This window comes from Podarcis bocagei, assembly GCF_964188305.1.
Source record: "Podarcis bocagei genome assembly, chromosome: 15".
NCBI classification, from domain to species: domain Eukaryota; kingdom Metazoa; phylum Chordata; class Lepidosauria; order Squamata; family Lacertidae; genus Podarcis; species Podarcis bocagei.
The window spans coordinates 10,535,594-10,561,980 of NC_138141.1; the positions used below are offsets into that span (position 1 = coordinate 10,535,594).

General features: G+C 45.6%; 1 protein-coding gene across 1 annotated transcript; it reads left to right on the plus strand.

Annotated features, from left to right (window-relative positions):
• The first annotated feature begins 325 nt into the window (after positions 1-325).
• On the plus strand, positions 326-26,077 carry ERLIN2 (ER lipid raft associated 2). Its single transcript, XM_081171362.1, has 12 exons — positions 326-398; positions 6,335-6,456; positions 8,376-8,457; positions 9,136-9,182; positions 11,621-11,682; positions 12,644-12,769; positions 13,153-13,226; positions 13,773-13,831; positions 14,784-14,875; positions 15,406-15,495; positions 18,842-18,921; positions 20,438-26,077. The coding sequence occupies exons 2-12, from the start codon at positions 6,350-6,352 to the stop codon at positions 20,624-20,626; spliced, it is 1,008 nt and encodes a 335-aa protein (XP_081027488.1). The 5' UTR covers positions 326-398; positions 6,335-6,349; the 3' UTR covers positions 20,627-26,077.
• The last annotated feature ends 310 nt before the right edge of the window (positions 26,078-26,387 follow it).

Sequence of the window (26,387 nt, forward strand, 5' to 3'; positions counted from 1 at the left end):
CTGGCAAAATTTTATGGAAATCCCCTCCCCCCCCCCGTGAAGCGCTTCCTATTTTTAGAAACCGGCCACCCTTCTTCTTCTCCCTGGCTCTGCTCTGAAATCTAACCACTAACCCCCACTGCCTCTCTGAACCAGCCTTCTCCACCTGGCGCCTCGGACTACAACTCCCATCAGCCTTAGCCAGCTGCGGAGCCCGAAGTGACTCTCTTCGAAAGCGAAACGAAACCCGGCACCGGCTCTCTCGCGCCCTCTGCCGGAGCCAGCGCAGGAACTGCAGGGAGGGAAAGGCGGGGAGGGGCGGAAGCGTCGAAGCGTCGGGGGCTGATGGCGTCACGGGAGCGACGACGCGGAAGTCGCGGCAGCAGCTGGTGCAGGAGGAGCAGGTGGCGGCGGCGGCGGCGGTGAGTGCGAGCGGCTGAGGCGCGGGGTGCGGGGGGTGGGCCGCTTCCCAGGCCGGCCCTCCTTGGCCCCTGGCCGCCTTCTTCCTCCTCCCCGGCCCCTCGACTAGGCAGGGCCTTCTCCTCCTCCTCCTCCTCCTCCCAGCCGGGCTCCCACCCCTCTCGCCCGGTTACAGGGTCCGTCTTGCTTCTGCTCGCTCCAGCCAGGCCTCCCTGCTCTAAAGGATCCCCACGGTCCTTCCCCGGCCTTCCCCTCCCCTGTTCTTTTAAGGGCCACCTTGCCATTGGCTGTAGCTATGGGGGGATGCAGGGGGGGCAGCGGCCGCTTCCCCAAGTCAAGAATTAATAAAAAACACTTAACTCGGTTCTGCCCCCCACCCAACATAAAGCCTGCTACGCCCTTGCACTCTGCTTTCTTTAAATAACAGTAACAATCATAAGGAATTTTTTGTCCCTCCCTTCCTACCCAGCTGACACGTGGGGAGCCGCTTTTTACATCCCGAAACTTGTTGACCTTTTATTTTATTTTTTTAGGAGGGCCCCATCTCTGTCCTGCCTCGCTAACTGGTTGGTACAGATGTGGGTGGCGCTGTGGTCTAAACCACAGAGCCTAGGGCTCGCCGATCGAATCCCCACAACTGGGTGAGCTCCTGTTGCTGCTCCTGCCAACCTAGCAGTTCGAAAGTGCAAGTAGATAAATAGGTACTGCTCCGGCGGGAAGGTAAACGGCGTTTCCGTGTGCTGCTCTGGTTCGCCAGAAGCGGCTTAGTCGTGCTGGCCACATGACCTGGAAGCTGTCTGCGGACAAACGCCGGCCCTCTAGGCCAATAAAGCGAGATGAGCGCCGCAACCCCAGAGTCGTCCGCGACTGGACCTAATGGTCAGGGGTATCTTTACCTTTACAGTGCAATGAAATCCAAAGAAAGCCAGGCAAGGGGGGCGGGGCAGACCAGAGTGAAACTCAATAGATTAAAATAGCAGGTTTTTAAAAATACAGTATGTATATTTATATTCCCAGAACTCAAAACTTTTTAAAAGACTGGGAGATTTTAAAAAAAGAAAGTATTTCAACACACAAAAGAAGGTTCTAGGTGAGCTCTTCCCTTCTCATAACAAGCTTGTGAGGTAGCCTAGGGCTGTGTTTTGGTGTCAGGTGGCCCAGGGTCAACCAGTGAACTTTGTGTCTGAGCAGTATTTGGAGCCTAGCCTCCTCAGTCCTTCTCCAGTGCTCAAGTTTGCTAAACCACGCTGGCAGTCTTGTGTGTCTGGCACCAGCCATTTCCTGAAAAGGCTTAAAGGAGAGGACTTGGTCAAGCTCCAGTAATTAATGTCCCATTGAATGCTGTAGCCATTGGAGAGAATCTGCCCAACCCCTACAGCTCTGTTTTGTGCATATTTACTTGTAAATAAGTCCCAGGTGTTCAGTGGGGTTTGTAGGTAAACAGGTATGCTTAAAGCTGGGCTGCCCACAGCGTTTAGAGCTCTGGACTTGGCTAAGAAGGCCACTGGCCTGATCCAGCAGGCTCTAGCTAGTCCAGCACCCTGTTCTCACAGTGGCCAGCAAGATGCCTGTGGAAAGCCTGCAAGCAGAACCTGAGCACAACAGCACTCTGCACACCTGTGATTCCCAGGAACTGGTATTCAGAAGCATACTGTCTCTTGACGGTGGAGGTAGAATATAGCCAGTCTTCCAAAATTCAGCTTCTTTGGGTGTTCATGAGTTCATGGGTTGTGAGAAAGGGGAAGGAACCTTTCTCTATCCGCTTTCTCTATGCCATGAATAATTTTATAAACTTATAACACGTCGCCTCCCACTCGCCTTTTCTCTAAACCAAAAAGTCCCAAACGTTGCAACCTTTCCTCACAGGGGAGTTACCTCACCCCTTGACTATTTTGAGATCTCAAATACTTTTCAGCTGTTTTTCTCCTGCTTTGGTGGGAGATGCAGGGAATTGTGGGCTATGTGAAAGGGCAAATAACATTATTGATATATGAAGCACTGTAATGTGTTGTAGCTGCTTCTCTTGTCTTTTGATTTGTGGATTAATGTCATGTGGACATTCCTTATATCATACTTCACCCCAAGGTAGAGCTGCCCTCCTGGGGCCACCACCTTGAAAATTCAGCAGATTGGGTTAGAACCGTAAAGCAAAGTGGGGTTCAACTTTCCATACCAAGTGAGTCACAAGAGTACTTGGACATGGAACCTGCAGGTCTTGTCCTGTATGGCAGGGGAGTGAGACCAACATTTGACAAGGACACCCATCTCTCAAGTCAGCTAAGCAACAGCAGGCTTTGGGAAGGAGGCGTGAAGCTCTGGCAGTGTCCTAGAGCCCTCCCTCCTCTTTCCTAAAGCTGGGAAAGCACTAACTAGCCCAGTGCTTTTGGAAAGGCAGCCCAAGGGCTGGGGGGTAGGGTGCCAAATTTTGCTGAGGGCCACATGTTGGACCACCCTGCTCTGGAAGGTCCTTTCTCTGCTTTGCAGACTGCGTATCCTTTCCTATCCACTCCACTTCCTAGTCAAAACCATTTCTTGTTTTGTGAATTGACACCTCTCCAGTGAAGAGCTTTCACAAGCACCAAATCCCTGGTACTGTCTTGTAGCTGCATCTAGAAATCACCATTGTGGCTCTTGGATATCTAACATGCTGGGTGGTCTGGGGTGTTTTGAAGTCATGTGAGTTCTCACCTCTTGGCTTTCTAGAAAAGAAGTCATTCTCACTGTTGCACACAGACACATCCTGGGAAGAAATCATGTAACTCTTGTGTCCTCCTTTAACAAACAGCAGAGTTGCATAGCCTGTGTTCCTGTTTTCTGTTCATCTTAATTCTTATCTTAATGAGAAGAGAACAGGAAATAAAGTTATTTAAGGAATTTCCTAAAGTGTCTGTGGGCTTCTCACAGCAGAATGCTTTGCCTTGCTCACATATGTTGTTGGCCTCCATCCGTCTCAGGAGACAGTGGAAGAGTGCGCCATTGGGGGTAATGTCAAACCATTGGGGCTCTGTGCTCCTCACAGCGGTCATTTCTCCTCTGGTCATTGCTGTGGATACAGGACCTGACAGTCTGCCTCCAGGCACTGCAAGGAATTCCCACACAGCAGGGTTAATGTTCCTAGTCTTTATGTCAGGTTTGCTGACACCTTTATAATGCAGAGTTGGTCTGCCAACAGGCCTGAGGCCAGATCCCTTGGGGATCCTGCTATCTTTCATTCTGTGTACATGACCAAGCCATGTTGCTGAGATAGAATGCTGGGGATGTGGGCTTTGGAGAGCACACCTTTGTTTGAGACTATGTCCTGCCATGTGATGCCCAAAATCTTAGATGAATGTATCGCCTTGCTAACAGTGTTTGGCTTGGCTGATTCATAGAAGTAATCGGGTTGCTTCTCTGTAGACCAAAGGTGAATCCCAAGGCCCACATACCCTTCTGGACAACTTTACGAGAGCCACATGCCAGTGGTGGGTGGGACCAGAAGCAAAAACATTCAAGTACTACTTTTGCTCAGTAGGCCAGCTTTTATGCACACTTCTCTTCCTCTGTGTACTAATAATGGTAATAACAATCACAAGCACACACGCCCCCAGCATTATCAGAGTTCAAGGACATATTCCGGCCAGCCAAAAACACCTGGTATGGGGAGGGGTGTGGTCTGGGGAGAGTCCCATGGGGCAGATTGAGAGGTTTGGAGGACCACTTTTGGTCCCTAGTCCTGAGGTTCCCCACCTGTAATGTAGGCATTTATGCATTGTGGCTGCCTACTGCTGGTAGCATGCTGATTTCTGAAATAGCGTCCATCCTGTACCTCAAGACAAGCAGTGTCCATCTGATGGATGTGAGAAATTTGGGCACAATCCATTGGGAAGTCCTGTGTAAGATGAATGGTGCATGGATACAATGCTCTTGTACATTTCCTGCTCATTCCAATGGGGCCACCCACCTCATGAGGGGCGAGCAGAAAGAGCTTTTCTCTGATGGCATCATGAAGACGTAGGGTCGTCCAGGATATGACCCAGAGATCTTGCCTCAGGGCTGCAATCCTAGCCCCACTTACCTAGGAGTAAACCACAATGAACTCAGTAGGGTTTGCTTTTAAAGGGTAGACGTAGAGCACTGTAACTTGTTTGAGAACAGTAGTATTCCTTGCCTCCACAGCAGATCAGAGGCGAAAGGGAGTGAAGCCAGTGATGTGAGAAGAGTGGAAGGGGGGTAGCAGAAGACATAGCTGCAGCCAATTTTTGTGTGTGGATCTAGCGTTGTTACAGGCAGAATCTCCAAGGGGAAGAGTCACAGAGTATCTGCTTTGTGTTGTAGAAGGTCCCAGGTTCAGTCCCTTGCATCTTAAGGTAGGGCAGGGAGCGAGTCCTGTCTGAAATCTAAATAAGTTTCTGCCAGTCTGAGTAGACAATACTTTACTGAACTAGAAGGACCAGTGGTCTGGCTCAGTATAAGGCAGCTTTCTGTGCTCCTATTTTCTATATGCACAATTTTCAACTTGCAAACTGGGCATCTGTCATCTGGGGAAGATAGATGTAAGCTGCTGTGCTGGAGAGGAAGAGAAAACAGAGAGAAAAGGTGAATCTGGAGCTTGTTACCCAACATTTTTTAATTAATGGCTTTTAGTTAGTTAGGGTTACTCACCTGATTAAAGAAATATTAGATTATTAATTTCACAGGTTCTGGCCAATCAGTTATATTTCTATATAAATGCACATAGACAAGACCATAATTCCAAGGAAATATCATACTTCTCCTTAAGTTTATGCACATGTGTACTGCAATATACATCACTGTAGAAGCATTCCCTTCTACACGAGAGAAGTTCAATGGCATGTTGTCACTAGCCTTTAAAATTAACCTTAAAAAGAAGGTTATTGAGGGAACCACTTTTAGTTTTTGTTTTGTTCAGTATTGCAGCTCTTACTATATTGATTTAGTGTGTTTTAGTTGAAGTTGCACAAAATGGACTATGGCACATCTCTTTCGATAGCCCTTATTTCTTGATTCCTTTGGATATGTAGCTTCTAGTATGTTGGAAGCTCCGAAGGGAGTGCTTGAAAAACACCCTAGGATTACAGCCTTTCCTCTGAAGTGTCCCTCCCAATAATCTTATCTAAACAGACTTGGCAAAGTTGATCTGCAAGTGACGGTTGTGCATCATTTTTGCTAGCTGTTTGGGAGGAGGGACAAGGCTTATGATCCAGATCAGCTTCCCCCAACCATGAGTCTTGAGATGTTGTTGAGTACAATGCCCATCATCTCCAGCCAGCACGGCCAACAATCAGGGGTGTGTGTGTTTGGGTGTGTGTTTGTGCAGGGAGGGGGCAGGGGTTGTAGTTCAGCAACATCGGAGAACCGAAGTTTGGAGAAGGCTGCTCAGAAACCTTAGCTCCTGGTTATTGGAAGTCCTGTTTCCAGCTTGTGCAGTTTCATTAGGTTCTGCCCACACATTGTGAGAAGTAGACACTTGTCTTAAAAAAAACACACACACAAAAAAACACATCCGAGATTCTCAGGAGATGGAATTTGAAGCAGGGAATCAAAAGACAAATTAGGCAAGCAAGACAGTCCTGGAGGATAGGACAACAAAGGACCATCAGCTGTGGTGGATGAAACAGAATCTCAGTGTTCCAGGGCATAGAAACGAATTGAGAGCTTCGGGACAAACAGGAGATATTAGCCTGTTCCTTTGTGCTCTGTTTGGGAGCTTGCGATACGGAATTTGAGCAGGGAAGGAGGATAGGACAAAGTGGACCTTGATCTGATCAAGCAAAGGGCATTCTTAACTGCTTAATATATAACGCTCTAAGGCAGGACATCCTGTCCCCAAAGGTTCAGAATAATGGGCCTAGTTTCCACACAGAGCTCTAAAGTATTGCAGGACTCATTGTTCTTTTCTTTTCTTTCCTTCCCTGCCGTTCTCCTTCTTGTCTAGATTATACTCTCAGGGATGACTCAGCTGGGTGCCATAGCAGCTCTAGCTGCCAGCCTGGTGGCAGCTGCTCTTTTTTCTGCAATACACAAGATCGAAGAAGGGCACATTGGTGTTTATTACAGGTACGTGCAGGCGCTTAGAGGGAGCTCCACTTTCTGCAGATGTGTGTATGTCAGTTTATACCGCTCTCCAGATTATGGTTTCTAGGATCAGAAAGTGGGGGAAGCCCTTAAACACTCAAAATAGTTCCCTCTTCCATGCAGCTTCAATTTGTTTCCTGTTTAGCACTATTGCCATGTTGAATGAATCAAATGGCTCCTAGGAAGAGTCACTGCCAGTCAGTGTAGACAATATTAAGCTAGATGGGCAATGGTCTGATGTGGTATAACTTGCACAAGGCAACTGCCTTTATTCCTTGTTCCTAGTTCTTGCCCTGCAAAACAGAACTGGAAACCCACTTCAAACAATGGTTTCTCTTAGGTAAGCACTGACCATACCCTGCCAATTTAATCATTACAGACTATAGGTTATTAATTTTTATTCCCTTTAGAATATATGCAGGCTTCTTGCCAGGAAGTGTCAAGCCCTCCCAAGGTAGCTTCCAACACATACAAATGCACATTATCAAATAAAAAGAAGCATAATAAAATAGAAATGATTAAAAAACCAAGAACCAACGGTAATACACATTCAGCCTAGTACGGTAAGTTAAAGAATTATAAACTAAAGTAGCCCCATATGTACAGCAGCCCAGTGAATCTCACATTCAGGAAGAGAGGCAAACACAAAAAATGTCTCTTGAGCAAGAAATGATTTTGAAAGAGGAACCGTGTGCAGGAGAGGTGGCAGTGGCAGTGTTCAAGCCTGCATATTTCTCTTAAGAGCAAAGTGTGCCATAGAACTGCAGATCTGTCTCTGTTTATTCTATGTCTGCTTCTGCCAGTTTTTGTCTGTACTGATAAAATACTATACTTCCCCTTTTTGTGAGTAAGCACCAACTCCCCCCCCCCAGCAATAAAATCTCTATATCTGGATGTACTGAGTGTACCAAAATAAGTTCTACTCGGTGTATACGCATTGAAATTAATCGGCCTAAGTGAGTCATGCCCATTAATTTCAGTGTGTCTGCTCACAAGTATGAGCATACAATCCTGTGAATCCTCAGATTTTGAGAATGTGTATGTTGTACGGTAAAGTTCATTTTGAACTCAAGTTGCCAAGACTCTAGGATGTGACAGTCAACCGATTCTCCAATTCACTCCAATGGAGGAGGCTGTCTTGCAGCATCATTAATTATTTTTAAAAAAACTTGTATGCTGCCTTTCAGCATAAATATTCTCAGGGCAGCTCACATCAGTTAAACAGAACAAGGAAATGTACAACAAGCATAATAATTAAAAGAGTAGATGATATTAACAGTAAGAGAATAAAGCTTGTGGCATAGTCAGTGCCAGGAAAACCTCTTAAGAAGAGTCTTCCTTATGCAGGGTGCCACAACTCACCTCTAGCCAGGAGCATCCAGAGGGACCTGAAGTGGCAATCTCGCTGTAAAGGCAGGCCAATGTGGAGTTAGGTGCTCCACCTAGGGCTTTCAAAGGACTCACCAGCGCTTTGAATCATTCTTGGAAATGAACCCTGTGAAGATGTTTAAGATATGTTCCCACTGACTGTTCTTGGTGCTCATTGGCGGTGACAGTGAGTCCTGCTTTGTCCATTTGGATTCAAACCATGCCTGCAAATGGACATTTCCCCTCTGAAACAAATCCCAGCTTCACCTGTGAATGGGCAGCCTCAAAGGCACTTGCAGTCGGCACTGATCAGCAATCTCCACTTGCCAGCCAATTTTTTTTTTTTCTCAGATGCATTTTCACCTGCCACACACCTGACATCACATGTGCAGAAAGAGAACATGTTTTAGGGGAAACTACCAGGCCAAACTAAGACCCCTGCTAAGCCTGTTCTAAAACTCCCATTATTCTGCACCAAGGATCACAGCACTGCCTGATATAAATGCACACATTTCTCTCTTTGTTTTGAACAGGGGAGGAGCCCTGCTGACATCCACCAGTGGCCCTGGCTTCCACCTAATGCTCCCTTTTATAACCTCCTATAAATCAGTACAGGTACTTTTCATTTTTATGATCTCCTTACAGGAATGTGGCACATAGAGTTCTTATTAGTTGCACCCAAGTAGTCTGGGGTGCTGTATTAGTCTTTTTTCCTAATGGCAAGTTCAAATTCTGAGCCTGGAAAAGTCATAAATTGTTATTGGAATGTAGCCTGCTGTGTAAAATCAACCTTGTTACTCTGGTCATCACTGGCATATATTTCCTGAATGAAGGGACACAGGTGGCGCTGGGGTCTAAACCACTCAGCCTCTTGGGCTTGCCAGTCAAAAGATTGGTGGTTCTAATCCCCATGATAGAGGGAGCTCCCATTGCTCTGTCCCAGCTTCTGCCAACCTAGCAGTTCGAAATCACACCAGCCCAAGTAGATAAATAGGTACCGCTCTGGTTTCTGTCATGATATTCTGTTGCGCCAGAAGCGGTTTAGTCATGCTGGCCACATGACCCAGAAGGCTGGCTGTGGACAAACACCGGCTCCCTCGGCCTGAAAGCAAGATGAGACCACAACCCCATAGTCGCCTTTGACTGGACTTAACCATCCAGGGGTCCTTTACCTTTTTCCTTTTTTTTACTTTATTTCTCCTGAATGTTGCCCCGGTGGGAATGTGGTCGTACGCCATTGTAAGCGATGCAGTTCATTACAAATCCTTTTGCTTTCTTTCTCCCTCTCTCTAGACAACATTGCAAACAGATGAAGTAAAAAATGTTCCATGTGGCACAAGGTGAGTTGTAGCCCCAGAATTGAATTTGGTGCCTTTATGTCCTTCTCAAGCTCACAGGTTGAGGCTGCTTCCCATATATGCCGCTTTGGACCTTCTTTGACTTCTGTGGTGCCTCTGTGCAGTGGCACTGAAAAGCGGCTCTGCTGAGACAGTAAATGGAAGCACTTTGCCCCATTTTGCCTTAGTATGCTGTATCCTGAAATGTATATGACACCTCTATGTAGGCTGGGCGAAGTGTGTTCTTAAAGCAGGCTTAGCTGAGCATTTAGAATCAAAAAGTAGAAACGGACAGTCCAAACCTCTAAAACAAGATATCGCACATCAGAAGTCGAGCTTTCCATGTTGAGAAAAGCCGAATCATGTGGTTTGGGTAAATAGATGCACATTCATTAATTGGCCTTGTTTGCTTAAATTGTCATTGCAGGCTCCTGTTTGGACAGCCTACTCACCCCTTTCTTCCCCAGATGCCTTTAACCTTCTGTTTGCATTCATAAGGGCTAGAAACATAGGTTATGGGGATTTGCTTTGGTTTTTCAAAAGGAAGCTCAGATTTTTGGTATCCCACAGCAGATAGCAAATTCTCTGTATGTACAGTGCAATTTCTGTATGTACAGTGCAATTTCTGAAGTATAGGGTTGTATTCAACTAAGTTCTTGGGAGCGGAAGGACTTCTCTGAGAAAAATGGAACTTCCCCAAAACTGCTCCAGAAGTTTGGGAAACCCCTAGACCAGATTTGCAGGAAGCAGTTGTGGAAGTTGTTTCCGCTCACGCAGTGACTTAGCAGGATTCAACCCATGTTGGTTTGCCTGCACTTAAAACCTCTTTTAAGGATGCTTGTGCAATGCATTACAGAAAATCCTTCAAGAAATGTGATTGTATGACCTCTCTAGGCAATTAAGCGCCTGATGGCGCCATGTTTTCCATGCAAATTAGTTTTTTTCCTTCTGAATGGGATGTCCTTATTGAGTTTTACTTCTCAGAAGAAGCTGTGAAGCTCTCTGTACCTGCCACTAGATGGCATTTTCTCCTTCACGTACGTCAAAACTTTCCCTCTATAGCATTTGGGGTGAATGCTGCTTGGGTGGTGGCCTGAACTAGTTGGAACAGCCTGCAAAGCAGAAGCCGTGCTTGTGAAAACAAATGAAAGTCAGTGAATTCTGTTCTGAAAACTGAAGTAACCCATTACTGAGAATATTTTTTTAGTCTCAAAGCTGAATACTCAGATGGCTCAAACAAATAGTTTGGCTATAAAATTAACCATAGATCTACGCAATTATCTCTTTGTTGTCATAGTCTGTTGGGAGGAACTCAAGTGACCTAAAGCATGGGCAACTCATTACACCGGGGCCAGACAACATGGTACCCTCCCGCCCCAACCAACACAGCCAGATCAGGGATGACGTCTTGGGGGGGAAATGCTGGGTGTGTGCTTAAAGAGCAATCACTCATGCAGTTCTATTTTTTGTATTCTTTGTTCATGCTCTGCGTTGCCACAAAAGGACTTGACCCCTCAAATAGCTAACAATTCACTTTAAAATAAGCAATAAACCTTTAACCACAATTTCACACAGCGTGTAGTTAACCTATGGAATTTGCACCCTCAAGGTTGGTCGCCAACTTGGACGGATTTAAAAGAGGATGAGACAAATTTGGGGAGGCGGATGCTATCAACGGCTACTAGTCATGGTGACCCATGTTCTAAATCCACTGAATACCACTTGCTGGGTATCAAAACTTGAGTATCAAAAGTGCATACTTAAGCCCTGCTTCTGGGCTTCCCATAGACATCTGATTGGTCATGGCAAGAAAAGAATTAGATGGGCTCTTTTGACGTTCTCCAGATCAAGCCAGTTTTCCCATCTAGTTCAGAATCCTGTTTCCTGCTACAGTGATGAACCAAATGCCGGTGGGAAATCCACAAGCTGTGCATGAAAGCAATGACTCGCTCTGTTTTTGCTCTCCACCAGCTGGTATTTAGAGGCATGCTTCCTCTGAAGCAAGAGGTTGCATAGAGCTGCCATGAGTAGTAACAATGTCTCTGGGCAGTGGAAGCCAGCAGAGATGGAGCCTGGTCTCACAGGACAGCTTCCCACATCTATACAATTCTTTATCCCATAGATCAGCGTTTCTCAAACTGGGGTCCCCAGCTGTTGTTCGACTACAACTCCCAGCATCCCTAGCTAGCAGGACCAGTGGTCAGGGATGATGGGAGCTGCAGTCCAACAACAGTTGGGGTCCCAAGTTTGAGAAACGCTGCCATAGGTCCTGCATACGTGCTAGAATTAGATAAGAAGTCCTCCCTGTTTCGATTTTGCTCCTTTTTTTTTACAGTTTGTTGGTTGGGCACTGGGTACATTCTAGTCTTCGATACATTCTGTCTTCATCCCCAGGGTGTGTTGTCAAAACACTCACCTCTCTTCGCACTTTCTTTCTGCAGTGGAGGAGTGATGATCTATTTTGACCGAATTGAGGTTGTGAACTTCCTAATCCAAAGTGCCGGTGAGTTTATTTAGCTCTGCTTACTTGTGCTTCCTTTTCCGGGCTGTGGCATGGAGGAGTGTGCAAGAGTTTGGGGGCTGGATTTGCCACACAGAATGTTCACACCCGTTCCAGTAGTAATATAGTTTTATTTACTTTGAAGATTTACGCCCCACTTTTCAATCAAATGAGTTTCAAGGCGGCTTGCATCAAACAGGTAATGATAACCACAAACAAAAAAACAACTTTTGAACATACTCTCTTGCACACATATTGCAGGCATGCACCACACAGCAGCAACTCTTACTCCTCTGACAGATAGATGGGGCCAGAGCCTCCTTCCCTTCAGTTCTGCAATACCAACGCAGCAGACAGCAAGGAACATAAGTAGCTGCCTTATGCTGGGTCCAGCACTTTGGTCCATTTAGCACAGTATTGTCTACACTGGCAGGCAGTGGTCCTCCAGGGTTTCAGGCAAGACAATTCCCACCACTACCTGGAGATGCTGCTGACTGAAGATGGCGCCTTATGCATGTAATGTTTTACTACTGAGCCCTTCCCCAAAGAGAAGAGTGTCCTTGTCCCTTGAGCTGCTCCATATTTGTCCAATGGATGAGGCCTAGCTGGCTTCCCTCTTGTCCAGGGAGTCAGGGCCTTCCCAGAGGGCCAGAGTATGTTTTTCTTCTCACCAATCCTGGTGAGGCATAGTGTATTTGAGCCCTGATAAAGTGCAGCAGACCCATAAGCTTTGTAGGAAGAACTGGAGTGAGATTGGCTCTTCTTGGGTCATATTGGGAGTCATCAGACCTGCAGTCTCCATTGCCTGGCCTGAAATGCCTCCAGGTCTACTCACAGTCAATAGTGCCCACCCCCAGTGTTAAACAGAGACTACAGGGTGCTGCCTCCTGATGTTGCAACCTGCTACTGTTGTTAAGCGTGAGGGCTGATCTGAGCTAACAGCACCCTTTTCTCTTCTCACCAGTATATGACATAGTGAAGAACTTCACTGCAGATTATGACAAAGCTCTCATCTTCAACAAGATCCACCATGAGCTCAACCAGTTCTGCAGTGTCCACACTCTCCAGGAAGTTTACATTGAATTATTTGGTGAGTGCCTTGATCACTAAAATGGAGGTGGTACCACTGATGTGACCCACTTGTTAGCATCTTTTTAAGGGTTGTTTTTTTAAAAATGCGTTCTAGGCAGTGCGTGTCCAAGTGAATGGAGTTAGCTCAGTCTGTAGAGCATGAGATTCTTATTCTCAGGGTCATGTGTTGCAGCTCCACGTTGGGCAAAAGATTCCTGCATTGCAGGGGATTGGACTAGATGACCCTAGTTATCCCTTCCAACTCTACAATTCTATAATTCCATGAATAAAAAGCTGCTCCACTTCAGAGGCATGTGGTACTCTGTCCAACATGACTAATTCACACACCACACTCAATTATCCTTTAAAATTGTCTAATTATTTGGTTCATTATCTTACCAGATCAGATTGATGAAAACCTGAAACTGGCTCTCCAGCAAGACCTGACATCCATGGCACCAGGACTCATCATACAGGTAACCAAGAATATTAGGGGTGGGGGTGGAGTTCTGGTCCAGTACCAGACAGGGGATTGAAGAGCTGCAAGCTAGACCTAACATTGCCCCACTTTGCTCATCAAACTTGCTGGTGCTCCTGGATAGATCTTAACATCAAGCAAGCAGAAGAGCGGAATTAATTTTTCTTTTTGTGCTGGCTTTTTGTTAGCAGAGCCTGGACGGGCAGCAGATAATTTGAATCTTTTAGAAGTCTGTGCAAAGAATTTGGTGCCATACAACACCCACCCAAATAGAAGGGCCACCCCAATTTTGGGGGATCCATGCTGGGGACTCATTGCTAGACTCTCCTACTTTAGACTGCATCAGTTGCAGCTAACAGAATGAGAGTGGAGACTGCCTCCTCCCACTGTGGATTGTATTGAGTCTTATCATGGAGAGTCTTTCCTTGATTAGGCAGCATCTCCTGCTCCAGATGGATATATGATAAGGTCGCTATGGACTGAGTTGAGCACATGCTGCTCAGCAGCCTCCTTCCCTCATCATCCTCCCTTTTTATTTCTCCAGGCAGTCCGAGTCACAAAGCCAAACATCCCAGAGACAATTCGGAGGAATTACGAACTCATGTAAGTAGCAGGTATTCTCTCCTTCCCTTTCAGTACAGTTGAGACGGTGTGTAGCTAGTCCCCTGGGCTAGGTTCTCATACTCAAACAAACCATGTTTTAGTTAAACAAACTATGGCCCAATGCAAACCTAGGCACTGCACCTTGGTAACCTATGCAGTTCGTTGTAACCTGGTGTGATGGTGGCCACCAACTCACATAGTTTTAAAAGAGGATTGGACCAATTTCTGTAGGATAAGTAAGTACAAGTCATGATGACTATATGCTATTTCTGTGCCCAGTAAGATCAACAGAAGATGGCTAGCACATTCATGTCCTGCTTGTGAGCTTCCCAGGAGCATATTTTTCACCCATGTGGGAGGCGGGATGCTGCACTGGAAAGGTTTCCGGTCTTCTCCTGCAGGACACACTCTGTTAACTTTTTGCACATTGTGTGGCTGCCCTTGTGGATAAGCAGTTGTTCACCTGTCATAGCCAAGATGGTTCAGTATTGCATGCTTATTGTCTGGGCATTCTTCAGCTACAGAGTCTTCTCTCTCTGGACCACTCACCGTTGTCTCACCAGCGCTCCCCACGCTCTGAGCCTTCTTCCCTCCCACCATTCCTCTGCATCCAACTGGTCCATGACAGGTGGGCAGGCAGGGCCATAGGCAGAAGTGGGCAGAACAATGCATGTCTCAGTATAGTAGGCTAATTTCTGCACATGCTCATGTACACCTCTCTAACATCCATCCAGGCTAGCAAAAGGCATTATCAGAGTTCAAGGACACAATCCAGCTGGGGAAAAACAGACAAAGAGGTTGCAAAGCATGGCCAGACAGGGAGGCTTGGGGTGGTGTTTGACCCCCAGGCCTGAGGTTCCCCACTCCTGTTCTAATCAGGTGTATCCTGCTTCCAGGAGCATCTGCTGTTTCTGCAAGTGTTTTACTTATTCACCCGTCTTGGTCCCTCTAGGGAGAGCGAGAAGACAAAGCTGTTGATTGCAGCTCAGAAGCAGAAGGTGGTGGAGAAGGAAGCTGAGACGGAACGCAAGAAGGCTCTTATTGGTTTGTGGATATTTATTTAGAGAACAGCACATGGAGTTGCATAGCACATAGGAAGAGTCTTCATCCCTAGGGGGATATGAGGCAGGCATAGCCGATTCATCAAGAGGTTGGTGGGAGATGAGGTGATGACAAAAGGCTTTGCTAAATAAATTGTGTGCGCAGCATCTAATTTGTGCACAAGGAGATTCTTGATTGCTTCCTAGACCAGGCCTGCACACATCTTATCAAGGCAAAAAGCGAGAGAGTTTGGATTGAGAAAACTGTCCTATTGGTGAGATAATCACAGTTGTTCATGGACAAGTGGTAATGCACCACGAGCTAGTCTTAATCAAAGAGGGAAGCATATTCCAAAAGAGAAGAGAAGGTTTTTGCTACCTTGTTCTTTCTGCAGGGATGGCAGGAGGGGCAAGTCAGTGTTTTGAAGTAGATGAGTTGAGCTTGCCAGGTGTCTTGCTGTTCCAGGAACAAATTAGCTACGTTGACCATCGGAGTTGGTTCCCATAATCATTGGTCTATCTTTCCTAATACAGAGGCAGAAAAAATAGCCCAGGTGGCTGAAATAACATACGGGCAGAAGGTGATGGAAAAAGAAACTGAGAAGCGAATCTCTGAGATTGAAGGTAAGCAGCTATGGAAAAGATTTTCCATCTGACCAAGGATGTCAGAGCACAAATAGGCTTAGGTATGGGCCTGGTGGATCCCTCCTTTCTCGCAGATGAATATTTTAAGGTCCAATAAAGATGAAGCTGGCCACTTTGCATCTAAAAACATCAGCCTTCCCCAACCTAGTGCCCTCCACATTTTTTAACATCAGCTCCAGTCATACCTGCATTGACTATGTTGGCTAGGACTGGTGGGCATTGCAGTTTGAAACCTCTAGAGGGCACCAGGTTGGGGGAAGATGGACCACAGGATACAGTGGTACCTCGGGTTACATACGCTTCAGGTTACACACTCCGCTAACCCAGAAATAGTGCTTCAGGTTAAGAAAAGTTTCAGGTTAAGAACAGACCTCCGGAATGAATTAAGTACTTAACCCGAGGTACCACTATACTTGACAAAAGACAGGCAGGGACTAGAAGTATGTGGGTTATTTATTTTGCCATTCTCTTATCCTGCCCTTCCTCCCAATAGAGCATAGAGCAGTTGACAATGCAATATTGCATACAAAGCTGTGAACAGCAGTAACCATTTGTTAAAACCTCACATCCAAGCCAGATGGTAAAACAAAATATAAACATCAATAGTAGACGTGACAGTAGCAAAACCATAAAAAGGCACATTCCAAAGGCCTGGGCAAATAGAAAGCATCTTACCTTGATCCTATTTATAGAGGACAGCCAAATGCCCTTTGGGAGGGAACTCCATAATCGAGTAGCCACAACTGAAAGTGCCCTCTCTCATGTTGCCAGCCGCTGAGCAGAAGCTGGAACAACAAGTGGGGCATCCCTGGCAGGTCTATAGAGCTGAATAGTCCAGTTCTGAAGATGGCAGTCCATTATGTACCTGGGTCCAAAGTCGTTCAGTGTTTTATGTCGCCAGGTTGCAGCTGATTCAAGTAGTCCACATATGTGGGGAACATCCCCCCCCCCCCCCGGATGTTTCTGAACAGCAGCTCCCATCAGCCCCAGCATGGCCAAAGGCCAGGGAGGATGAGAGTTGCAGCTCAGCAACATCTGGAGGGCCCAAAGTTCCCCACACCTGAAATAGTCCTTGTGGTTGAGAAACATCTTTGGAGCAGCACCATCGAGTGAATTGCTTTTAATCCCCGTTCTGCCTCCACTGATTGCATACCTCCACACTTCCCTGTTTCCAGCCATGTGTTTCTTTGCACATGAGGTTGTTTAGTTTCCTCAGCCAGGATTCTGTAAGCCAGAAGAAATCTGCCAAACGTTTCAGCTCCCCTGGTATTTGTGTTTGTTTGTGTTTCTGTAGAATTTGCAACTCTCCTTCCACAGTTCAACATGTCAGCCCTGGATACCTTTGATGCACTGTAGCAGGGCATGTGCTATGCATGCCACAGTTCGGTTCTTGGAGCGCATGAAGCTGCCCTGTGCTGAGTCAGACCAACAGTCTGTTCTGGCCTTGTATTTTCACAGACGGCGCTCCCCAGAGTTTCAGACAGGGGACTTTCCCAGCCCAAAGCCAGGGATTCAACCTGGGACCGTTTGCCACTGAGCTACAGCCCATGCCCTCAGCCAAAGAGCTGCTGCCAGTTGATTACAACTGCAGGCATGTGATGTGGAAGGATTTCCCCTCCTCTCTGTCATTCCTATTGTCGGGCAGATTCCTGGACCTGGGAAAGGCTGTGCCGGCTGCCTCTGAGCAGCATGTCCCTCAATCCTGTTAGGTTCATTAAAGGCCCTGTCAAGCTTTGCAGCATCTCGCTGAGGAGCCAATTAGTGGTTTACAGATCAGCAGTCTCTCATTAGGCAGTCCCCAGCAGAGCGCTGGTGGTTTTCTTTCTCATCAAGGCATGTTGCCAGGTGCCAGGCCCTCGATGCAGCCCCCTAGGAGTCGGGAGGCCCAGCCGAACCCTCGGCAGAGAATGTTTGGCTTTGTCCCAAGCCGTTCCAGCTGCTCTGACAAGTTGATTGCTGTGTGCTCTTTGAATCTCAGGCACTCTCAGCTGTTGGAGTTGGTTGCAGCTGCCCTCTTGGTATGTGAGCAGAAATGACCAGCTAATGGATTGATGTGTTTTGAAACAACACGATCACAGACTCCAGGGGAAAAGTGACAGGCTTCCCCCCCCCCACACACACACTTTTTATCTTTTTTGTTTTTTAAAAAGCAGTTTTGCAAGAGTTGCTTCTAAAATCGTGGGCTTTCTGCACTTAAGAGTTTTCCGAACAAGGTTTTACACCTCGTTGATCAACTGCCGGAGTTTGTGGCTGGGTCTCTAGAATTTCATGCAGCAGATTGAAACTTCTTTGGTTTGTTTCTTCCTGAAAATCACAAAGGAGGGAGCGGGAGGGAAATGGAGGGCGCCATAGATTGGAAAGGGCAGAGCTGGTATAATGCCACTCAACACTCTGGGAAACAGGGGTGGTTACTCATAGCTTGTGCATTTTTCATTTAACTGCACTGAGTGGGGCTGAATGATCTTGAATGCACCAAGTTAGAGGAGGCTGATCTAAAGTATCTCAGTTGTGTCATTTTTGTTTTCATAGTATTGAGTTGCTTGTGCACCACTTAAAAACCACAGCAATTAAGTGGTATATAAATTGTTGAAACAACAACACCGCCACTTGTAAATAAGCCCACAAAAATTGCTAGCCTGCCCACCCCCCAAAAAATACTAGCCTATTGTGGTCTGGCAGAAGATAACTGCCTCTTCTGTAGCAGTCAGTTACATCTCTATATTGGAGCTCTCCATCCCTCCTTCTCTGTTCCTCTCACTTGCCTGCATGGAATTCTCTGAACTCTCTTGTGTGCCAGTTCTTCTTGCCTGTTTCTACCAGACAAATCCTAGCCTTCATGTTTTACAGAGAGAAGTGTTAATTTTCATCAGTCGGTACTAATAAGGGATGGGGAACCTGTGGCCTTCCAGGTGTTGTTGGGCTCTTTAACTTCCATTGCTCCTGACCTTTGGCCATGCTGGCTGGGGCTGGTGGGAGTTGTAGCCCAACACCCCCTGGAGGGCACCAGCTTCCTCATCCCCTGTATTAAAGCAGTCTGACTCACCAGCAATACCAATCTGAATGGGCGCAAGTGAAATTCTGTGCTCTGCTTCCTTCCTTTCATGTTCCCTTCTAATATCCTAGGATCCCAGTCATTTCCCCATTTCTGCTCTGGTTCAATCCAAAATTGTGCTGGGGCTGCAGGGGTTTGGACTTTGGTAAAGCATTGATTACAACCGTGAAAACTTGTGCTGTCTTTTGTAGGTGGAAATGGGTAAGTAAGGGGCTTTCCAGGGACTTGTACAGCTTCCCTATACTTCTAAATCTCCCCTTCCTCTTTCTGCAGATGCTGCATTCCTTGCTAGAGAGAAGGCAAGGGCAGATGCTGAATGTTATACTGCTTTGAAGATGGCAGAAGCCAACAAGGTTAGCTGTTCTTCCACACAGCTGGCATCCTCAGCTTGGGGTTGCAGGTTCCCAATGGCTCATACTCCTGCAGGGAAACAAACATGGTGCTGTCATGGTGCTTTGGACTACAGCTGCCAGTGATCAGGGATGTTGGGAGCTTACTCTAATAACATCCCAAAGACATCCCCATATTGGCTACTGCTTCTGTAGATGCAAAGGCTATGTGATTATGATTTGACATGGGTTTGTGGTCTCTTGGGCCTAGTTCTTACTCAGATTGCAACTGAGCTAAGTAAAGGCTGAAGTGCTTTAACACAGAGATGGGGAACCTGAGGACCTCCAGATGCTGTTTGACCATCATCCCTGACCATTGACCATGCTGGCTGAAATCTAGCAGCTTCCTGGAGGCCATAGCTTCCTCATCGCTGCTCTAAAATGTCATGCCCTCCCTGCATCTCACTTAGCGGCCCACCATCGAGGCACACACAGTTCATTTTTTGTATCATTTTTGCATTGTTTCCAATCTGTCGTCAGCCACCTTGGAGATAATTTGATCCATAGGCAGAGCCTGGGTCTCCCAAGTTCACCTCCACTGTCGGAGGCAGTATGCTTCTGAATATCAGTTGTTGGAAACTGCGGGAGGGGGAGAGTGTTTTTGGCGCTTGTCCCACTGGGGCATCTGGTTTGTGAGAACAGGATGCTGGACTAGATCATAGAATCATAGAGTTGGAAGAGACCACAAGGGCCATCGAGTCCAACCCCCTGCCAAGCAGGAAACACCATCAGAGCACTCCTGACATATGGCTGTCAAGCCTCTGCTTAAAGACCTCCAAAGGAGGAGACTCCACCACACTCCTTGGCAGCAAATCCCACTGTCGAACAGCTCTTACTGTCAGGAAGTTCTTCCTAATGTTTAGGTGGAATCTTCTTTCTTGTAGTTTGGATCCATTGCTCCGTGTCCGCTTCTCTGGAGCAGCAGAAAACAACCTTTCTCCCTCCTCTATGTGACAGCCTTTTATATATTTGAACATGGCTATCATATCACCCCTTAACCTCCTCTTTTCCAGGCTAAACATGCCCAGCTCCCTTAGCTGTTCCTCATAAGGCATCGTTTCCAGGCCTTTGACCATTTTGGTTGCCCTCCTCTGGACACGTTCCAGTTTGTCAGTGTCCTTCTTGAACTGCCCAGAACTGAACACAGAACTCCAGGTGAGGTCTGACCAGAGCAGAATACAGTGGCACTATTACTTCCCTTGATCTAGATGCTATACTCCTATTGATGCAGCTCAGAATTGCATTGGCTTTTTTAGCTGCCGCGTCACACTGTTGGCTCATGTCAAGTTTGTGGTCAACCAAGACTCCTAGATCCTTTTCACATGTACTGCTCTCAAGCCAGGTGTCACCCATCTTGTATTTGTGCCTCTCATTTTTTTAGATGGGCTATTGGCCTGATCCAGCAGGGCTCTTTTGATGCTCTTGAATTTTAAAGGATCTCTCTAACCCTGGGTTCTTCATGCACTTTCTCTTCTTGCAGCTAAAACTGACTCCAGAATACTTGCAGCTCATGAAGTACAAAGCAATTGCCACCAACAGCAAGATCTACTTTGGCAAAGATATTCCAAACATGTTCATGGACCACGCCGGGACTCCCACAAAGTCTTCAGAAGGACCCACAGAGGAGCAGAGAGATGAAAACTGGCTAGGAGCAGGGGAGGGTTTGTGAATCTTGAGTCTGGCCAACGGGACAACCTGATCTTTGAATGAATGGAACTGACGCCTAGCGCCTCTCCTCAGTGTGATTTCTTTCTCTCTTCTGGGATGTCGGAGAAGAGCCAGGCAAAGCTGTGCTTTTTTAAAAAAAAAAGGTGTGGGGGGGGGGGGAGGCAGGCTGGTTTGTTGGAAGCACATAAAGGGACAGCTTCCTGACTTATTTCTCAGCAGTCAGAATCACTGTCATGTTTGTGCTCGTGTGGATGGAGAAAGCAACACTAAGAGGCTGCAGCATTTTCCTGATGGACTCTGCAGCCAATCAGTTTCATTGCAATTAAAGAAGGGGAGCCTTTTCTTGCTAGAAACTGTTCTTTCCTCTGGCAGTTGTGCACATGTTACAAGTCAAGCCCAACAGGTGGGTGATAAGCATCTTACCCAGCAAATTCAGCAATCGGAAAGAGTTTCTTTCTGTCTCTCTCTCTTTCTCTCCTTTCTTACTGGTCTTTGAGTGCTTGATGTAGCCCAAATTTGATAATATGCACACCAGCTAGATACCAACTACATGTCCTTCCTGGATTCTTAGGATTCATGAGCATGCTGTCCAACCGTTGGATTTTACCTGTAGCATATATGTTGACCCCATTCCGCCCTCAAATAAAGGTGCTATGTTTTGAATTAAAACACACAGAGACACTACAGATTCTAGATTTTGGCTTGTGTTGTGGAGCATTAAATATCAGCACACTAAAGGGGTGTCCAAATGGTGCTTATTTCAGGATGCATCCATATGGTACATCTGAACCCCCCAGTCCACCATCCTCTCCTGATGTGCTGATAGGGACAATCACAGGACCAGTGTTGGGTGGAATGCAGGCTTTGCCCTCACAGTAATGGTCTGTCTAAGTGCAGCTGTCACAGGGGAATAAGTTACCTTTTCCAGGAATGTTACTTCTGCACGAGAGAGCATTGGTCAGCCAGATGGACACCCTGCATTCGCAAATTGACCCTGGCTTGCATCCCTGTTTCTAGACCATGCATGCAAAACTGGTCATCCATCAAGCCAAGCTCACCAGCCATGTAATCATCGCCTGCTAAATGTTTTACACACACACCAAGTTCCAACTAATTTACTAAGACCCTAGCAGGCCATCGTACATGGCTTGTGTTTCAGCTTGGCAAATCTCTAGTTGCACACCTGTGTTCTAGATTGTAAACCAGAAGCCAGATTCTCTGTTTCCCTCAGCTTCATGGGTGCAACTGTGCTAGTACAAATATTTCAGTGTCTTCCTAGAGGAAGGCATTTGGTGGATTTCCACCCCATGCTTGCTCATAGCAAAGGTTTCCAGCGGTGAATAGCATTACTTTGTACTCATTCTGACCTCATTTTTAACTCTTGCAGGGTTGCTTTTTGAAGTGATCCTTTGAGTGATGCTTTGGGGGAATTATTTTTGAATTGGCATCAATGCAGTTGTGGATTTTTGTCCTGGGGACAGCCCTGTGAGCTGCCTTCAGCTTACGTAGTTGCATCCAAGTTCTTCCATTAGCAGTAAACTCTTCTTCAGATGATGCCCTTGGTTAGAGAGTAAATGTCAGACCACTTCCTCTAAAATACATCCGTTAGTGTTTGTTCTAGAAATGGTTGTTCCAAAGCAGCTGGCAGGCTTTAATTTAGAGGTGTGCTTTGCTTTGTTTCCCTGATAACTGTGCTATCTTACATTAGACTGTGCTATAAGTGTGTTCAGTATGAGATCTGTAATGGGGAAACTCTGACCCTCCAGAACTGTTGAATTCCCAGTTACCATCAGCCCCAGACAGTGTGGCCAGAGGTCAACATCTAGTATCCCGTTGTTGTGTTGGGATACTCGGTGACGTCTATTTTCCAGAGATCATATTAAGCATATTGCACCTTGTAGACCTTCGATTCTTTCCAGTGCATTTTCTACTCATAGTGGGCCCACTGAAATTACCATAACAGAGATAGCTAACTTAGGCGATTTTAATGGGTGTTCTCTTGAGTAGGTGTTAGTTGGACACAGCTCCTTATTATCAGCCCTCAATACAATGCCAATGGGTATAGTCAGAGTAAGAAGACCTGGAAGCCTGTTACATAACCTTGATTAGTTACACGCAAAATTGGCTGTGTAGTCAAGGCCTTCATTCTTGCAGTGTGTGAAACTTCTCTTTGACATGGCAGATAAGCGGATTTTGGAGTTGTTGTTTTGTTATGAGGTTTGTCCAGTGGCACCCCTGTCGACAGGTTCCTGGCTTTCAAAATACTCATTGTGTCTTATAGCTTGCTGCTCTGTGTTTAAAACATGGCATGGCCTCTTTCATAAATGGGGCTGAGATGCAAAGAAACACTAAGCTCCGGTCTCCAAAGTACTTATCGCTCCTCTATTTTTGCTTCCAACCATAGTCCCATTCTTCCATACCAGGTTAGCACAGAGCAACAGCTACATCATCTTGCTAAGGCATCGTCTTGCTAAGTTCTCCTCTATATCTGCCCCATAGCTGGGCGGGACATCACAATTATCCAGCTTCTGCTTCAAAACTTGTTTTGTTATGCATAGCAAGGGACAACCACAAAAGCTTTCTGCTTTGCTTCTTGCTATCTCTCTAGTTCTAATTCTACAAATGCCCTGGAATAATTTTTGAATGAGGTGTTACAGATTTCTGGGAGCAGGGCTGATGTGAATGCACTTTTTAAAATTAGCCTGGTTGTCACAATTCCTGGCTTAATGGGATGCTTGCCATAGGTCTGTCTAAAAGGGTGGTTTGGACAGTCTGATAGACTATACTGTGGTGTGCTGTGCTCTTGCAAGATGACTTTAGAAGTGAACAGCAACCACAGGCTACTTCTTCCTTTTGCTTTCTTAACTTGTCCTTTCAATATGCAAGTAGGACAGCTTCCCGAAACTGCATTTTTGTAAAATGGGAACAATAAGTTGTGAGTCTGCAGTCCCCAAATGGGCTTAGAGAGTCCCAGACACTTAGCCAGATGTGCCTTAGATTTCTTTCTGATGGTTACCACATTACAAACCACAGGTCTCCTTTGCTTCCCCCACCCCACTGCTTTCTTGTATGCATCTTCCACGTGCAAAATAGAGCTCTTCCCCCCCCCCCCAGTTCCTCTTGGAGTGAAAGGAGATCCAGATTATTGATGCTCCCAAGGTGTGTGTGTGTGGTCCACACAAGATGAAAGGTACAGTCTTTGGGAACCTCTTTTAGTGTAACATTACAAACCTTTCTGATGGTGATGTATATTCAACACCTAACTTTGAAAACAGAAAAAGCTGTACTGTACTCTGTCCTGTGGTAAAACAAATCCTTCCGTGCCCACCTAGCATGTCTAGGGGGATGTGAAGTTGACATTCTTTTCCTTGACATGCTATTCTTCTAAGTGCAGGTTTAAATTTTAATGGAGGAGCAAGCATGTGATCCCTCACCTGCAGTCTCAAGTGGTACATTCCAGGCAAACATTGACCACATCTGTGAAACTTTGGCCATCGTTACCCAGCCCTGTTTTGAACTTTAGTGGGTTTGTGCCAAGCATTGCAGGCGCTAAGGGAGAAGCTGACCTATGTGATATGCAAGTATTTCTTAAGCAAATTCTTGAAAGATTGTGGTGTTCTGTTTAGCAAGCCCCACATGTCCATTAGAGGACTACATACTAAGGCACAGCATTGGGGATTGAAAACTACATTATCTTGAGTTCATGCTGCTTGCTTGGGGCAGGAGGGCTGTTCTGTTGGAATCACTGAAAATTACAGCAGTGATTTGAAAATTGTAGCATCTTTTAATGTCCATAAGGTGATTTTACCAACTACTGGACACCTTAATAAATAACTTGATATTTGTCCGTCCATGCCTCTTGTAACATGAGAAACAGGAAGTTGAGTCTGATTGTCATAGGAACTTGCAATGTATGTCTTGATTCCCTTTCCCTCAAAGCACGTTTCTTTCTCACACTTAACCTGAGCATCAGGAGGTACTGATTAACTTCTTAATACGTGAAGCAACCTTGATATAGGGTGTGTGTGTGTTGTTAATGTATCTGTGATTCATCCGTGTTTTTTAAATATTAAACATGGATGGCAGAAGACAAACTTTCACAATGAAATTTGGTAGAAGGTACGAGAGAGAAGAAAGGGGGACCTTTGCTAATAAATAAACCTATTTCTGTCTAATGATTTGCTTTGCTGCCTTCTCTTTTTTCTCCCTGCATCCCAGCATGATCCACCAGCCAGGCAAAATGCATCATCTAGCCTCCGAGCTGAAGCTAGGAATTGTTTTTGTGGCACACACCTGAGCTGATAATGTCAAACCTATCTATTTTCCTTTTGCATCAGAGTACTAAGTGAGCATCCAAAATCCAGAATGAGTTAAGCTTAAATATCTGCTCCAGTCTTGCTTTTGGATTGGTTACTTTATTGCTGAATTTGAGTGGCTATTTGTCTATGATGTGAATATGCTAGAATCTACCTGATGCTACATGTCAGTTTCATCAGGAAGTTACTAAAGGATGGTTTCAAAAGCGCTAAAGTGGAATAGGTAGACACTAAAGTGTGTATGTAGCTCTTTTCACATCATCCTTGCAGTAAAATTCCTGTCTAGTATTGTGTCAGATGCTGGAATAGAAAAAGACACAATTTCCCCCCTGGCTTTCATACTATCACACTTTGCAGATAGTATTATGCATGTAAAAGAATGTAAAAATTAAGTGGGAAAATGTTTATATTAGACTTGTGGGATGCAGTTCCTGATTTTTTTTTATTTTTGGTCCTGCTGAAAGGGTGGGGGATATTTTCTTACACAAGCTTTTTTTAGCTAGCAAAAACTAAATTCCAGCAAAGCCAAAGTGTATTATATGACTTCTTTTATATGACTCTGATGTAAAAAGATTGATTAGAATAACTAAGTCTTTTGATTCTTTTTATATATAGAGAAAAGTTCTCTAAAGAAAACTTAAAACCACTATTCAATAAAGAGCAGCAAATATTAATGTGAATAAAGAATTAAGGTGTAGATTTCTCCTGATAAAACAATTAAATTCTTTCCAACCTGTTAGGTACTGGAAATGCAATTTAAAAAATTTTGTTGTTGTTTTAAGTGTGATCGCTGCTTCGTTAAAATGAGATAGATGCCTTTTCTGAAATGCTCTTTGGGCTCTTAGGAAATAACTTTTTTATAATTCCTTTTTGTATGTACATTGAACAAAGTAACACTGAATATATTTTCCTCCTTTTTCCTGTGTGCAAGCTTTGCAAAGAGGATGTGAATTCTTAAAACAGATTTTCTTAATGAGGGTGAAATGGTGAATATCACTGTCTTGGCCATCATCCGTTCAAATATGCTGCTGTCTTTTCCGACTCTCTTGGAATGTTTTCAATAGCAATTGTGTATCAAATTAAAACCAGCCTGTATGTTTCAATATTGTAATGAATAAAATGTTCTTCACTTTTAAGATTAGTGTCAATGGAATGGGCAGATCCGTTGTGTGCGGATTCTGCTGAGGTTTGAATTATTTATATAAGGGATATCGAAATATTTGCATAACTTAGGAGCTAGGCATTTCCTCCCATATCTTCCATGAACACGGTCTTAACATTAAGTCCGTAAGTGATTGTGGAGGCCAATTCTGGATCCACACGTCCTTCCACAGTGGGGACATTGGTTTCCGGGCAGGAGTTGATCACAGTGAGGGTTTGCCAAGTGTGCCTTCCTCTTAGCACGTTTCTCCCTTTTGTCCTGAGTTCGAGTGCCTTCAAAGTCCA